The sequence below is a fragment of the Convolutriloba macropyga genome, chromosome 13 (assembly GCF_964194025.1).
Source record: "Convolutriloba macropyga chromosome 13, txConMacr16.3, whole genome shotgun sequence".
Lineage (NCBI taxonomy): Eukaryota > Metazoa > Xenacoelomorpha > Acoela > Convolutidae > Convolutriloba > Convolutriloba macropyga.
Window position 1 is genome coordinate 42,806,060 of NC_134480.1, and position 14,965 is coordinate 42,821,024.

Below are 14,965 nucleotides of genomic sequence, written 5' to 3' on the forward strand. Positions count from 1 at the left end.
TCTTGAACCGGGCTCCTTTTTTGACGCAAAGTATTCTTCTTCTTTTATACGGTTCGTTCAGCGGCGGTGAATAGCAAGACTCAGGCGCCTACTCATCAAAAATGTCTGCGGCTTCCAGTGTGAAACCATTTTTCTGAGGGTTAGCTTCTTGAATACTAAAAGTCCCTTCTTGTTTGTGCTCACGTCCGTATTGCTGAACATTGTTTTTAGCTTTACAGGAACTCAGGCTCTTGCTCGTCGGCTGCTTCTTTGTTCTGCTTTTTCTTGATTCTCAGTACACTCTCAGGTCCTCTCAGGCGATAAATTGAAATTTTTGAAGCTTCTTTGTCCCTGTCTCTAGCGGTTTTAGACAAATAGACTTATTTTCATCAGTTGCGTTCTTCAATTTATTCACATTTTGAAAATGCAGCTCTCATTTGTTTTTAAAAGGAAGAAAAAATTTCAGAGACTTGCTGTTTTTGAAGCTTCCCTCTTGTCACTGTGTCTTTCATCCCGATTTTCATTATCACTACTTCTCCATTGTCATTGTAGTTTTGTCCTCGTTGTCATTTTGTATCCAATCAGTGTTAATTTGTTTCCAAGGCGAATTGATTTCACTGCTCCAGAGTCTCCGAGTTTTAGCACTTCAGAAGTCAAAGTGTTGAAGATGCTAAGATGCACAGAGGAAGTAATTGTCATTTACAACATAAACTTATTAAAAAACGAACGTTCTAAAACTTTGCGTTCATCGTCAGATTTTAAATTTAAATGAAATCATTTACAAAGTATATAAACTTGTCTTTGTCTATAGTTCTAAGAAATGAGTCAAACAACATCGAATTTTTAAAATTAAATATAGTTAAAATCACATTTACAACATTTTATTTACACTTATAGTGCAAAATCAATTCAATTTTTTTCCGGATTTTTTTTTTAAAATCCCGGGTTTAATGCTTTCTTTTCCTGGAAAAAAATTATTGATTTCATACCTATCTATTGTTTTTTTTACTTGTTGGGTTGCCAAAAAATCGAAATAACATGTACAAGAGTAATTTTTGAAATCCAAAAGTCAAACTTTTTGTGTTTGAGCTAATACTTCAAAACCAATTCCCTCCCCCGGTACTCATCACGCGTATTTAATTGTGGTTTCAAAATTTTGATGTAGATCTCTTCCATAATTTTTAATTTTTCAACCCCGCGACATTCATCAAGAATCTCACATTCAATATTATGCGCTGTACCAAAACATTCAACAAGGTGTTGTCCCACAGCAGAATCCTTCATTTGATGTTCCGAAATTCTAGTGGCAACATGTCGGCTGGTTTGGCCAACTTAGATAAAACAGTATCTTTTACCTGTAACTTTAAATACAACATGGGATTTCATCAGATTCTTATCAAAAGATGATTTGAGGGAGGGCAAGCAAGTTCTTAGCTTTCTTATTGTGAAAATGATTGGAATGAGTGATATTTTCTCTGTATTGAACAAGAAGCATCGGTTTAGGCTCTTTATTGTTAAGACTTTTAATTTTTTTAAGATACTCTTCGTTTTGGAGGGTTTGCTTTGACCTTTTTCTTTGTGACTATCCTATCCAACGTCTCTTTAAAAACACTGATGGAGGACCGCTCAGTTGGATTTTGATTTTCAGTCCATGTCTCTTGATTTTACTTAAGAGCTACATCAAAGGATTACCAGTCACTGGTAGCATTAAAAATCCTATGCACAGTCTCTTCAATCACATATTTTTATGTTGTAACGGTGCACAGCTACGGAAACTGAAATTTATCATTATACCGGTATCGGTTATTTTTTGATACCAATGACAGCTAATATTTCCTATCTTCGTTTACGTCTATGTTTAGATCTAGGAATGCCAGGTCTACACTACCGTGTGGTGTCTCATGATTGAATTGTAAGTTTTTGTGAAGATAATTTGCATACTGAAGATAGTCTAGAGGTTTCTTCTTCACGGTGCACACTATATCATCCTATTACCTCTTGAATAATTTCAATATTTCCTATATTCGTTTACGTCTATGTTTAGATCTCGGAAAGCCAGGTCTACACTACAGTGTGGTGTCTCATGAATGAATTGTAAGTTCTTGTGAAGAGAATTTGCATACTGAAGGTTGTCTAGAGGGTTCCTCTTGACGGTGCACACTATATCATCCTATTACCTCTTGAATAATTTCAATTCCTGTGTGTACTCTTTAGTACCTTTCTCCGCACAATAGGAACAGATCCAAACAATTTCCTGCATGATCTTATGCTGTGATGTAGTACCTTGTCACTGGAGTACAATTCTTTAAGCGCAATTTCAATTGCCTCCTCAACCGGTAAATTTGTGTATAATCTTTTAACATCGAGAGATACAATTAGATCACCTTCATCCAATTTGGTGGCCTCTAGAGCGGCTCTGGCACCTTTCAACTTAGTCTCAATGTTTTCCCCTGGTAACCTCTCGATAAAGGGAGAGAGTAATTTATTGAGGTTCTCGTAACTGCTACCGGGTATTGACAGAACAGGCCGAAGCGGCCTATCGCTTTTATGTACTTTAGCAAGTCCATAAAGCCTGACCGGTTGCGATACAGTTGTTCTGAGCCTGTTGTTGTTAGAAATTTACGACTGCTTGTCGAGTGGTCCTTCTGACCCCTGAGTCTTGCTTTTAGAGAATTAACCGTAAATTTCTGCATCGGTGACAATCGCAACACAGTTGCCACGTGCAGATATTTTGAGTGTTGAACGATTTATTGACAAACTTCCACGTCAAGTTTAGTATTCGGTTTTTCAGTCCCCGCGGTTCCATAAAATTTATTTAATTGTCGATTCTGTTTGCTAGTCTGCAATCTTTGAAAACGATTTCGTTTCGCGCCTTTTCGAGCCTTACTCTTCTGAGCGTGTACAATTCTGTGGATCTTCATTGTGCCTGTGATAAATCTTTTCTTTCCCTGTTTCATTAATTGATGCAAACTGCTATTTATCAGTTTCTCCGGTTTTATTATTTTATAAAGATGCTAAGATTTTCGGCTCTCTCTTTCGCAGTTTCTTTTTCACTCCCGGGGAGTTGATGATTGATGAGATTAGTATCTCTTTTCGCTTTGTCGTGGTTTTCTTTTTTGTCTCTTTCCATTGTCTCCATGATTTCTTGGAAGTATTTTGCAGTTGGGAGATTCCTTTGCACCACCTGTGACCATTCAAGCGCTTTGAACACTTCTTTCGAGAGTGTACCGAAGTTTTCCACTATTGTCTTCTCGAATGACAGTATCCTGTTCTCAATTAGTTTTGACTTCAGGCCCTTGAAATCCGCCATTTTTTGCTCGATTACCTCATACAGAAATGATGTCTGCTGTTGGGTTAGGCGTTTCTTTCCAAGTTGTTCACAGCTTTTGCACAGCTAGAATAGGCTACTCGATTTGAAGATAAACATGAGTGGAGTACCAGGGATGCCAGAGCAGGAGCCCTTGTGGTATCAAGCAACGCAAAGAAAGCACTGCAGCGGTTTATCCCTGCATTCTAGTTGGCATGATCCACACGGATACTGTAGCGTGTTCAATCTAGTGTTATGTTTCCCCCCTCACCCATGTCCCAACACAAACATAACACTAGATTGAACTCGGTACAGTATTCTTGCAGATCATGGAAACTAGAGTGCAGGAAACTAGATTTCGCGTGCTCCTTCACAATCAATTGGCATTTTAGAGCATTCGTTGGGTATCCAAAGTGCTTACCATGATCGGATAAATCCGCGAATAATTTCAACAGGTTCTCCAAGAAATTGAGGCAAGGAACTCAAGCTAATGCTTTGAATTGATTGCGGTATCTGTCTGATTGAAATTCGCATGCAGATGGGCGTCTGCATGTTAGCGCTCACATTTAACAAGAATATGAAGTTGTTTAAGGATCAGGTCGTCAAGAACGTTAAGCGTGCATTGGCATTTATGAGACAAGCTTATAAAGTCATTTGTTTTCTACGGCGACCCCTCCGCCACCCACTGCTAAATTATGCGTCGCAGATGTTAGTATTTCTCGTCTTGATAAAAGGCCGTGACGATCTTATTAAAAGCTTTTCCGCTTTTGCCCCCGTCTCAGCTTCGATTATTCGGAACTAAAAAACGTGCCTAAAGATATTCTTTCTTTTCGTCTTTTATGACACTGCTCAGTAGAAGCCTGTTTTCATTTGAAAATCATGAGTTCCTGGATTTTAACTTGTCATTTTCTGTCAACTCGGAGCCTGCATTATCTGATTAGACTCATTTACTGTGTTTTATAAAAATTTAAATAGATTAATCATGGATGTGAAGTGAAACAAGAATGATTATCAGGCAGATTAATCTGGGCAAAGTGAACTATAGAGCGGCATTGGATCTGCAATATAAGATCAAGCAATCAGTGATTGCTAGCAGATCAAAAGATGGTACTGCTACTCAGAGACCTGCTGAGACGTTGATTACGTGTCAGCATGATCCCCCCGTGTATACTGTGGGCAACAGAACTTCAATGTACTCTCCAGAAGAGGCTAGGAGGTTGCGATCTCTTGGTGCAGAATACGTTGAGACTAACAGAGGTGGGCTGATTACATTCCATGGACCCGGTCAGCTGGTAGTTTATCCTATACTTGACATAAAATCTCGAAGTGTAGCTGTAAAACATTACGTAAACACTTTGGAGCAGATTGCAGTTGGAGTATGTGAGAGATTTGGGATTTCAACCTTTCTCATCCCTGATTCTTCCAAATACACAGGGGTCTGGGTAAAAGCAACAGCAAGTGTTGGTAATAGTCAAGTGAGACAAAATAAAATTTGTGCATTTGGAGTCAACGCCTCGGAGGGCGTGACCACACATGGACTTGCTCTCAATGTGAATCCAGATCTTCGTTGGTTCTCGCATGTTGTGCCTTGTGGATTAGAAGACAGTGGAGTCACAAGCATAGCCAGCGAGCTCAAAGACAATAAATTAACTGTTGCCGATGTTTTGCCTGTTTTCATTGATGAATTTGTTAAAGCTTTTAAAGTGAGACAATTTGTTTCGTAGTTTGAAAGCGGTTTTTTCCGAAGAAAATTAAAAATTTATTTATTCCGAAATAATTGAAGAAGATTAAATATTTGTTTGAGCAGCGCAACAGCTAAGCGTCATTGTCAGGGATTTGGAAAAATTAATTACATTTAATTGGCTAGACGAAAAATGAACAATCGATGGAAACTGAACAATATATGAAACAAAACAAGTTAACTCTAAATGAAGGGAAAACAGAAATGATGGTTTTCAAAAATGAAAAGTCAATTGCGTTGAATTTAAAAGTAATTCATTGAAACCAATAGATGAATGCAGATACCTAGGTGTTATTCTTGACAAAGAGTTGACCTACCAAAAACAACTTAATAATGTGATCAGTAAAATGGCTTTAGCTATCAGATCAATTTATTTGGTACGCAATCAAATACCTTTAAAGGCTCGAATAAATCTCTTTAGATCACTTGTTTTATCGCATTTAGAATTTAGTGCAATATTTTTTCAAAGTTTGCCTTCCTACTCAATTGACAGAATAAACAAACAAATTAGATGGGGCATAAAAGTTTGCTTTTTTCGAACAAAATATGACAGTGCTCATAAACTACTTCTTGAAAATAAAATACTTCCCGCAGAAATTCAAATAGCAAAAACTTCATTAAATAGACTTTTTGATATTGCCCAACAAACAAACATACAAGACCAAAGAAAATTCAGAATAATCGGAGACGTTGAAATTAAAGTTAATAATCGTACAAATGATTTTTCTCTCACAAAAAAATGTGACTAGAACCTCAGCGAGGGGGGGACAATTTTTGCAACGCACATCTACAACGGGGGGATACTTCAAACTTCAACCCCGTTGATGTTTGAAGTGCCCCCCCCCCCCCCGGTTGTAGATGTGCGTTGCAAAAATTGTCCCCCCCACGCTGAGGCTCTAGTCACTTTCCTGTACTACTCCCATTATTATGAATTTGCTTTTGTTCTCGCAGTGACAAAACACGAAGCAGAATTTAGTAGTTCCTACCATTCATCAAGTAAATGTTTTTGCAAATCTGAAATTTCGAAATTCATTTTTGGTATTTTGTAGGTTCTTATTTTGGTTTTGTTTTGTATTGGCGCTGACAATATCTCTAATTTATTTAGAAACATTACCTTGGTCAAAACATTCATCTTTGGAGTTTTTCTTATTAATAGCCGCCTCAGCTTCGCAGCCGGCTATTATGGGGCTCCTTTTTACGACTCGAAGAGGAGTATTGGCGAATTCCTTTTTTAAAAATCACTTTCGTTGGAGTGAATTTTGAAGCAAGAAATGAAACGCGTGAAATTTTGGAGCTGTATGGGAGCTGAGCAAAATTGGATAGTGGAGCGAAAAGAGAGTGTTCTTTTTTGTTAGTTCTGCTGTTTTGGAGAGACCGAGAAATTGAGGTATGAAAAAAGTTTTCTGAGCGAGCGAAATTTTGTTTTCACGTGCGGCTTTTTAAAATCGTTTTTTAATTTTTTGTTTTATAAATTTGATTATGATATCGTAATATTTATAGGGTTTTTCTGATAATGGTAACTGTCATTATTATGAATTTTAAACCATTTTGCTGGTTTTCCAGCTATTTTACTGAACTTAAGGCAAATTTTAGCAATTTTTTGCTCTCTGTTTTGTTATAATGCATTTGACGGGCTTTGAATGGACGCATATTATTTATGGAGGTTTAAGATACCAAGTGATTAAATTGTTATTGGTATTAAGCTATATTTCAAGGAAAACGACGATAAACTGAGAAATTTTTAATCATTTTTCCGAATTTTTTGATGTTATTCATTTTTGTAATCTTTAAAAAAAATTCGTAGCTTAATTTACTTGCCTATTGTTTTGGATGCTTTTCGATAATCTATTTGCACCAATGAACGTATGTTGGCTCTATGTGCTCTCGCGAAATAAAAAAATGCACAAATTTTAGATTTTGTTTCAAGTTGTTTTTAAATGCCTTTTGTTCAAGTTCTCATAGCATTTGGGGATGTCAGTAGTCCAAATTAGTTGTTTTTGCTGCATGTTGATGGTTTTGATTTTAGTTTTGAGTCGTTTTGATAAAGATAAATGAGTAATTTTTATGCAGATTTCAGCGAAATTTCGTGTTTTTTTTTGCTAAATTCTGCTTTCTGCTACTTTTTACGGTTCTATATTTTAATAGTAACTTTTCTAGAGGTGTTGTTGGCATTTATTTTGTACACTTTTCCTTGACAGATATTACAAATTTCTTTTTTTCTTTTTTTGTTCTTCGATTTAAACTTTATAAATCGACAATGTTTTGGATTGGTGGACGCTTGACCAGAAGTACTATTTAATTTTTTATAAAATATTGATTTGGATTAAGCATAATGAAAGCTGGTCCATATTTTGTTGCTAAATTGTGTTGCAATTTTACCGAGATTATATTTGGTTTTGTACTTTATTCCCTTTCTGTTACCTCGGTTCTCTCTACTTGAAATTTTTGCGTTAGGTTTTGCTCTCAATTTGCAGCGGTTTAACGAATTATAACTAAATGTATCGCACGGGTTTTCGCCAAAAGTTGCTTTTTTAAACTTGCAACTCAATGCAAAATTTTATCACATTCTTTGTAGTCTTTTCTGGTCAGATACTTCCTTGTTCCTTTCCATTTTCTTGTTTTAAGTTCAAGGGATTAGTGTTATTCAGCAGGATAAGCATTATGTTAGTTATGGTTTTCATTCAGTAGGATAAGCTTTATGTTTGTTAGGGGCGTTAATTTTTTCGAGTCGTTTGCAGAATTTTTCCGTCTATGTTGTTTTTTTTCTTCGTCGAAAATTTTTTTCGCTTTACCTTAATTCAGCGCTTGTTCAACATTTTGCGTGAAATTTTTTTGATCTTTCTAGGCTGGTTTAACTCTTTCCAGTTTGCTAAAAGTGTTTTTAGACATCAGTTGCTTAGGAAATCAATTCAAAATGAGTTGGTATCAAAAAACGAATAGAAATGAAACGGGATAAACCCAAAAAGCCCAATTTTAGTTGACCGTTACTGCAACTTTGTACTTATTTAACATCTCTGATGGTTAATGCTATTAATACTAGCACCTTTGTCTTATCACTACGAAAGAGGAGTATGCTCAGCTCCAAAATGAAATCAAAATATTTTGCACTTTGAAGTTGTGCACAAAAATCATTTTTCTTAGTTTTTTCTCTTCTTCGAATCCCAATCTTGGTTATGGGAATCAACGGAGGCTATTTTCCGGCAATCTGCCGGGTACGTTTTCCTTGGCTTTTCTAACTCAGCCTTTTCCGGAATTTCTCGCTTTTGTCAACAATTTACTGTTAATCATGTTTGAAAAAAATAATGATCAAAGGATCCGCGGAGATAACGGTGCGTCAAAATTTAAACAGATGCCTGTAACAGAAAATTTTGATTCAATTATGATTTTAGGACCCTTTGATTTTTTTTTTGATGGCGCTCACTAGCATCTGTGGAATAAATCTAGATGTCATCGTCTGCATAAATTTTGCTGATTTGGGTTTTGTCTTTTTTATGATTATAGCTGACAACCTGTAAGCTCAGCGGCGGTATATTGCGGTTCTCTCGGTGTTTTACAATCCAAGATCTGGATTGTATTGGTGCTGTCTTTTTTGTATGATTTATTTCTACCTATTTGACTTTGAGCTTCACTTTGACTTTGGTACTCCAGACATAGACAGAGTTAAAAGTTCATTTTTAGGACTTTCTGAGCCCAAAATGGTGCATTTTTTCGCGGATTTTTCATGTTATTTTTTGAGGTTTTTGGACCAATCTTGAATAGAGGTTTTTATAAAGTTGATAAAGGTCTTTTGCAAGACATAATTTTTTCATGACTATTTTGTGGGGTACTATGTTTTTGTACTCCAGACATAAACACGCAAATTTTACCAATTTTTAGGATTTTGACAATTTATGTCTCTTGTTTGCGTTTTTCCAGCGTCAGTTGCCAAGAATCCTCCTAGGGTTTGATAATAGGTGGCTGCGTAGTTTCTAATGGTAATGGAATAGTTTTTTAACATTTTTAGATCATGAATTTTAGCAATTTTTTTAAATTTAGCAATTTTTTTGAAATTGTCATTATTTTCCAGTCTTAGAGGCCAGGGAACCTCCTCGAGGGTTTGATTTTAGGTTGCTGAAAGTTTTTTTTTGGCAATAGAATTGTTTTCAACTTTTTTTATTTTACAAATTTGGAAGTTTTTTTTAAAACAACTTTCAATTTTTATAAAGTTTTTTGGAAATTTTTGTGATTTTTTTAGTTTTTCAGTCCCAGGAGCATGGAATTGCCTCCTGAGTTTGTTAATAGGTTAATGCATAGTTTCAAGCGGTAATGGAATGGTTTTCAACGTTTTGAAGTTAAAAATTTTAGCAGCTTTTCATATAACTTGCATTTTTAAATTTTCCCCAAAATTCGTCATTTGATTTCATCTAGCCCCAAGGGCCAGCGAACCTACTCTAGGGTTTGAAAGTAGGTTTGTGCAAAGTTGGTAGGGTCAATGGTATTCAACGTTTTTTTATCACGCATTTGTTTCAAGTTTTGTAACAAATCTTGAAATTTTGTGACAGTTTGAAATTTTTCAAACACTGAAAAATATGATGTTCCGACTTTATCAATCTTAATGGGCCAGTGATACTTTTTCTGGGCTTCAGCTGGCTTACTGGATATTTTCTGAAGGCAATGAAAAGTTTTGAAGACAATGAAATTTTCTGAAGAGAATGGGTTTTTTAGAAGTTTTCGTCATTTTAGAAGTTTATCAATTTTCAAGGGCAAATTAAAATGCAACTTCAAGTCTTGCAGATAAGTTTTTAGACGGATTCGAGAGCCAGGTAACAAAAATCGTTTCGAACTTAGTAATTTTGCAAAATTTCCACACTTTGAAAATATTTGGCAGTTTTCAAATTAACCGAAGTGTTATTTCACACGCTGGTCAGATCAGTGCTTCTAAGTTTTTTATTCAATTTTTTGGATTGTATTTCAGGACTTGTCCTGCAATGTTTTTTTTTCTCGTTATGTCGTCTGACCCTCTGTATTGTTTTACATTCATTCACACAGCAAAGCTGAAAAAGTAAAATTTTCTGCTTGACTTCTACCTCTCACTAATGGTACTTGCGCGCGTGACGTCATTTCTCATCACTCTTTAGCCGACGTTTTTTTCTGCTCGTTTGCGTGATAAGATTTTGATTATACGTGACTTACCTCAGACATACGTGGCTTTCGCACTTTAAAACCTAAGTTAAATTTGAGTTGTTTTAAGTTCAAAGGAACTCATATTTGTAATAAAGGTCCCCAATGTGAAGGCTTCTGCGCAATGAATTAGAACAAGCTTTATTAATTTATTATTTAATGTTTATTAAACAGCTTTTTGAGCCGCGTCGATAACTTTTTCAACTTATATCTCTATCTGTTTCTATATCTATTATACGGTACGCAAGTCTAGCTTTCGCAGCTATTCCGGGAATCTGCGGGCTATGTTTTGAAGTTTTTCTAAAACCTATTTTTCAATGTGTGAATTACAAATTTGCTCATGGCGTTTGTTTGAATAAAATGAACGTTCTTTGAGCATCACAAACTCTGAATTTCAATATTTCATTTTTGTCATTTGGTCGAGACTGCTTTGAAAAAGTTTTGAACAACTTGAAGGAGATTTTGAGATGTACTTTAATTAAGCTTCGAGATTTGCACGACTATCTTGAAAATTTTCGGCAAATAGGTTTGCAATTTTTTTATTGAGGTGGATGAAAGTGACGAGAAAGACTCTCTAATCGACCCTTGCAACAGTGCTTTTGTGTTGTAATTGATTGGGACAAAGCAGTGGATTGGTCTTTAATTGTTCCCGAACGAAATTCGTCGTAATTATACTAATTTTGCGCTTGACCAATTTTTCGTCTGACGCATATGACTTTTCGTCCTCAAAAACGCGATAAAGAGTTAACGCCCAGAGGGCATTAAGGGCGCTTAGAGCGTTACCAGTCTCTAAGAAGGGGATTCACCAAAACTGTTTTGAGGAGACAATTTCATGGTGTGAAGGACGGTTCTTAATCTTACAAGTTTGACACCTCAACACCCCCCCCAACGCTCCCCCAGCCCATTCTCCTACACATGGTGGTTTGGCCCCTCCTTTCGTCCAGCCCTACCCCCAGCCTTTACTATCAGTATAAACGATATTTCTTTGCAAATTCATCATTTAAAATTTTTGTATTGAAAGTTATCTGAAAAGCACCTTTCTTTTTTGAAAAAAAAAGAATGGCAGGGCACCAGTAGCTTGCTACCATGTGTTGAATTGAAAAAGCAGCAATTGCTCGAGCATTGCAATGAAAAATAAAAAAACCTTTAAAGCTACGTGTGTGGGAGAATTAGGGCTTCAATTTAGGACCGATATGTTTGTTATCAGTTGACGTAGCGCAATAGCTAGGCTGTGTTCAATGTTCTCGTCTCTTATGCTCTTTATTTTAAATATTTTTAATGCTGATTAGATGCGAAGAATTATTCTTTTATTTTCTAGATACGTAATAGGTACAAAGTAGGGTCCATCGGTGGAGGGATGCCGCCTAAAGTCGACCAGTTCGGCTTCGTGCTTCAGACGGAGGTGCCCGCGAACGCCGAAAACAACTCCCCCAATGTCGAGCAGAAGTCGCAGCAAAGCGAAGAATACACGGCACGCAACCGCGTCAGAGAAATGAAATGGATTGACATGTTTAACAGGTGGGAATTCTTCATCAAGAAGAATCAGCGAAAACTTCGAGATAGATGTCGCAAGGGAATCCCGCAATCTTGTCGAGGAAAAGCCTGGCTTAAACTTACTAGTGCTTCCAAATTACAGCAGCATCGGAGTGAAATTTATGGAAAACTGATGACCAAAAGCCTAGACAAGAAAACAGCTGATGAAATCTGTAAAGATTTACATCGGACTTTGCCGCAGCATTCAATGTTCGTGAACAGCTCGGGGCAAGGACAGACTAAGCTGTTTGAGGTGCTAAAATGCTATGCTCTGTACAACCCCAGAATCGGCTACTGTCAAGGACTGTCGCCTTTGGCAGCTGTTCTGCTGCTCTATATGGACTGCGAGGAGGCGTTTTGGGTTCTGGTTCGAGTGTGCGACGTCTACCTAATTGGCTACTTCGACGAAAGCATGCGAGGAATCCAAATAGACGCGTTGATATTCCGAGAGCTGTGCAAAAAATTCTTGCCCAAACATTATACAATCTTATCACGTTGTCAGGTTGATTTCGTAACTCTGGTTCAGAAGTGGTTTTTCTGCCTGTTTTCGAGGACTCTTCCCTGGCATATCGTTCTCAGAGTCTGGGACTGTTTCTTCTTCGAAGGAAAGTGGTGCCTCTTTCGAATCGGTCTGACTTTATTGAAATACTCTCTCATAGAATTCATTGTAAATCCTTCTCAACCAGCGGACGATTTTGTTGTTTTAAAAACTATCAGCAGTTTTAACACAGAAACTCTACACGAAGAGCGCTTTCTGATGAAGTCGTTGGACTTCAAAATCACAAGTGAAGCTAAGAAAAAGTTAAACGAGCTTTGCACTCGACAATTTGAGAAGAAAAAAGCTGAGGAAATTGCTGCAAGGCGGGCTCAACAGGAAGCCGAGTCGAATCGCGGAAGTTTCTTGAATAAAATGCGATACATGTTCAAAAACTCGAAAAGTGGTTCCATTGACCAGCCAGCTAAAAACAGCGGTGAGAATGAACATAAAGCCGGGCATAGGGGTTCTGGTCGAAGAAAAAACAGGTCAGAATCCTTGTCGGAACCGATTCACACGGACATGATTAATGAAATTATGAAAAATGACGACAGTCGTGAAGAAAATCCAGATACGGAAAACACGACTATGAATACCTCAGGTTCCCGCTCAGTTGTGGTGGAGGTCAAGCAGGTTTATAACGGGCGACCCGGGTCTTCCAAGGTCGGGCACTGTCTTACGGCTCCAGCTCCTGACGTGAAAGGAAAATTTGCACGGACTCATAATTCACTTTCAGTGAATGATCATAGACACAGCAGAAATAGCGCTGACAACTTCAAACCCATAGATTCAACTCCCGGTACCAGTCCAAAAGCTGTCCGGAAGTCATCGCCTCATAGGGCAAAAGCGCTGCCGGATGTTGAAACTAGGTAACAGAACGTAAACAAAATAGTTGGTGTCTGTTTCCATTTCCCTGGTAAACAAATTTTTGGTGTTCTCAAATGCAATTTTTTAAATGCTAACAATGCGCATTTTCGCCTTCATATCGATTTTTGTAGCTTAGTGATGGTGGAACCGGTTGCTACAGTTAAAAGATCAAATTGTGAGAGTAAAAACTGGTTATTAATAGTTAAATTTTACCAGGTGAAAAGGAAGCAGTTTTAATAATAGAATTATTATCTGGAAAAGGTGTAACTCATCAACCACGTTTATCACTGCAGTTTAAGTTTCGTTCACCACGATAACTATCTAAGGTGCTATCATACATCCTCAGCTAGATCTCTTATAAGACTACTGGAGCTATTGTCTGCAATACCTTCTAAATATTGGATCTGTTTCCACACACTGTTAATAAACAAAACTTATTGATTTCGGGGGTGTGAATAATTTGAAATAAACGGGGTTCACAAATGATAGCGTGTACATGGCACAGATACTGGCAGTAATGATCGTTGAGATCACTGAATGCGTGACTAAAGGTTTTTAAACAAATTTATTTGATGGTTAAAGTTTTTTGCTCTTTTCAGTTTTTACAACCACATCCCCCATTTTTGCGTCATTAAAGTATGATCCATATCTCGTGATAGGAAATATCATATTGTTTCTTTTGGCTTACAAATAGGAAACAGCTCCGAATTGTGTGACCCGAGAAAGGTTTGAAACCACGTTGAAAATGGTAAAATCTGGTTCTAAAAATGTTATAAATGTCGAATATTTCTATTGAATGCTTCAATTTTTATACTTCATTTACATTTCTACGTCTTTCATACTTCAGTGTTGTTGGTTTATGTTTAGTTGTTAGCATGTCTTCTCATTGAAGTAGAAATATTGATATATTCTCTCTATGAGGTAATAAAATTTACTTTGTTCCATGTTTTGTTACGCCAGGCTAGGCCGTTTGCATCAGCTGCAAAAAAAATTTTTTCCCACTAAAGAAAACATGGAAAATGAAAATGTGGTATGTGACAAAACTTTTGGTATGCTGAAAAAAATGACAACCAATGAACGCCATTTTTTAGATGCTTCTAAAAACTGGCAGTTGTAGAAGTATTTCTGCACCTTTTGTCAACTCTTTAATTTTTGAGGTTTCGTTTGTGTTGAAGTCTAGTGTAATTAGCTGATATAAGCATAACATTGGGCCGTTTTGAGAATTCAGAATCCTCAGCTGTCCTAACCGAAATAAATTAGTTTATTATATAAATTTTATATATGTAATCTAATTAATAGAGATAGCTGCTCGGAACTCTTTCGTCCTTCTTTTCGTTTAACATTTCAAAGGATTTGAATTGTATTGGGTTGTAGTTTTTTCGTTTATATTTTCCGACTTTTGTTAAAAATGAGATTTCAAATTGAATCAGTGGTTTTGGTCACAATGGAGTCTTAAAAGTAGCCAAAAACGCTTATTTGAATTTTTTTGGTCAGCTTTTAAATTGAGTGAGAAAACAGTGTTTAAACAAAGCTTCGGTTTTTGAGAGCAATTTTTTACGTACAGGAATTTGACGCTGGTTTTTAATGATTGGTCTTGATTTTTGAAATATTGACAATTTTTACTTGTCTCTTTTCTCCTGTCATCTTGTTTACTTGGTCACATGTTCCATAGGCTCTTTAGAATAGATTATTGGAGCTTTTTGATGGTTTCATTTTGGTAATTACATATTTCAACGACTTCGCCCTTATTTAAAATAAATTTTTGCCACTACTTTTTGTACTACCAATGCTTTCAACATCTTGTTGTCTGTTTTTATGCCTTCAGCAACCCAGTTTTTTGTTA

General features: G+C 36.6%; 2 protein-coding genes across 2 annotated transcripts; both read left to right on the forward strand.

Annotated features, from left to right (window-relative positions):
• The first annotated feature begins 2,491 nt into the window (after nucleotides 1-2,491).
• On the forward strand, nucleotides 2,492-5,098 carry LOC142352103 (octanoyl-[acyl-carrier-protein]:protein N-octanoyltransferase LIPT2, mitochondrial-like). The gene has a single exon (XM_075404475.1). The coding sequence runs from the start codon at nucleotides 4,291-4,293 to the stop codon at nucleotides 5,008-5,010; it is 720 nt and encodes a 239-aa protein (XP_075260590.1). The 5' UTR covers nucleotides 2,492-4,290; the 3' UTR covers nucleotides 5,011-5,098.
• Nucleotides 5,099-11,470: 6,372 nt separating this feature from the next.
• LOC142351523 (uncharacterized) lies at nucleotides 11,471-13,208 on the forward strand. Its single transcript, XM_075403592.1, has one exon. It carries the CDS (start codon nucleotides 11,545-11,547, stop codon nucleotides 13,126-13,128), a length of 1,584 nt encoding a protein of 527 aa, XP_075259707.1. The 5' UTR covers nucleotides 11,471-11,544; the 3' UTR covers nucleotides 13,129-13,208.
• Nucleotides 13,209-14,965: the final 1,757 nt, after the last annotated feature.

Bases quoted from the DNA above. Each gene is read 5' to 3' on its own strand.
- LOC142351523 (XM_075403592.1), top strand. From the start codon at position 11,545: ATGCCGCCTAAAGTCGACCAGTTCGGCTTCGTGCTTCAGACGGAGGTG.
- LOC142352103 (XM_075404475.1), top strand. From the start codon at position 4,291: ATGATTATCAGGCAGATTAATCTGGGCAAAGTGAACTATAGAGCGGCA.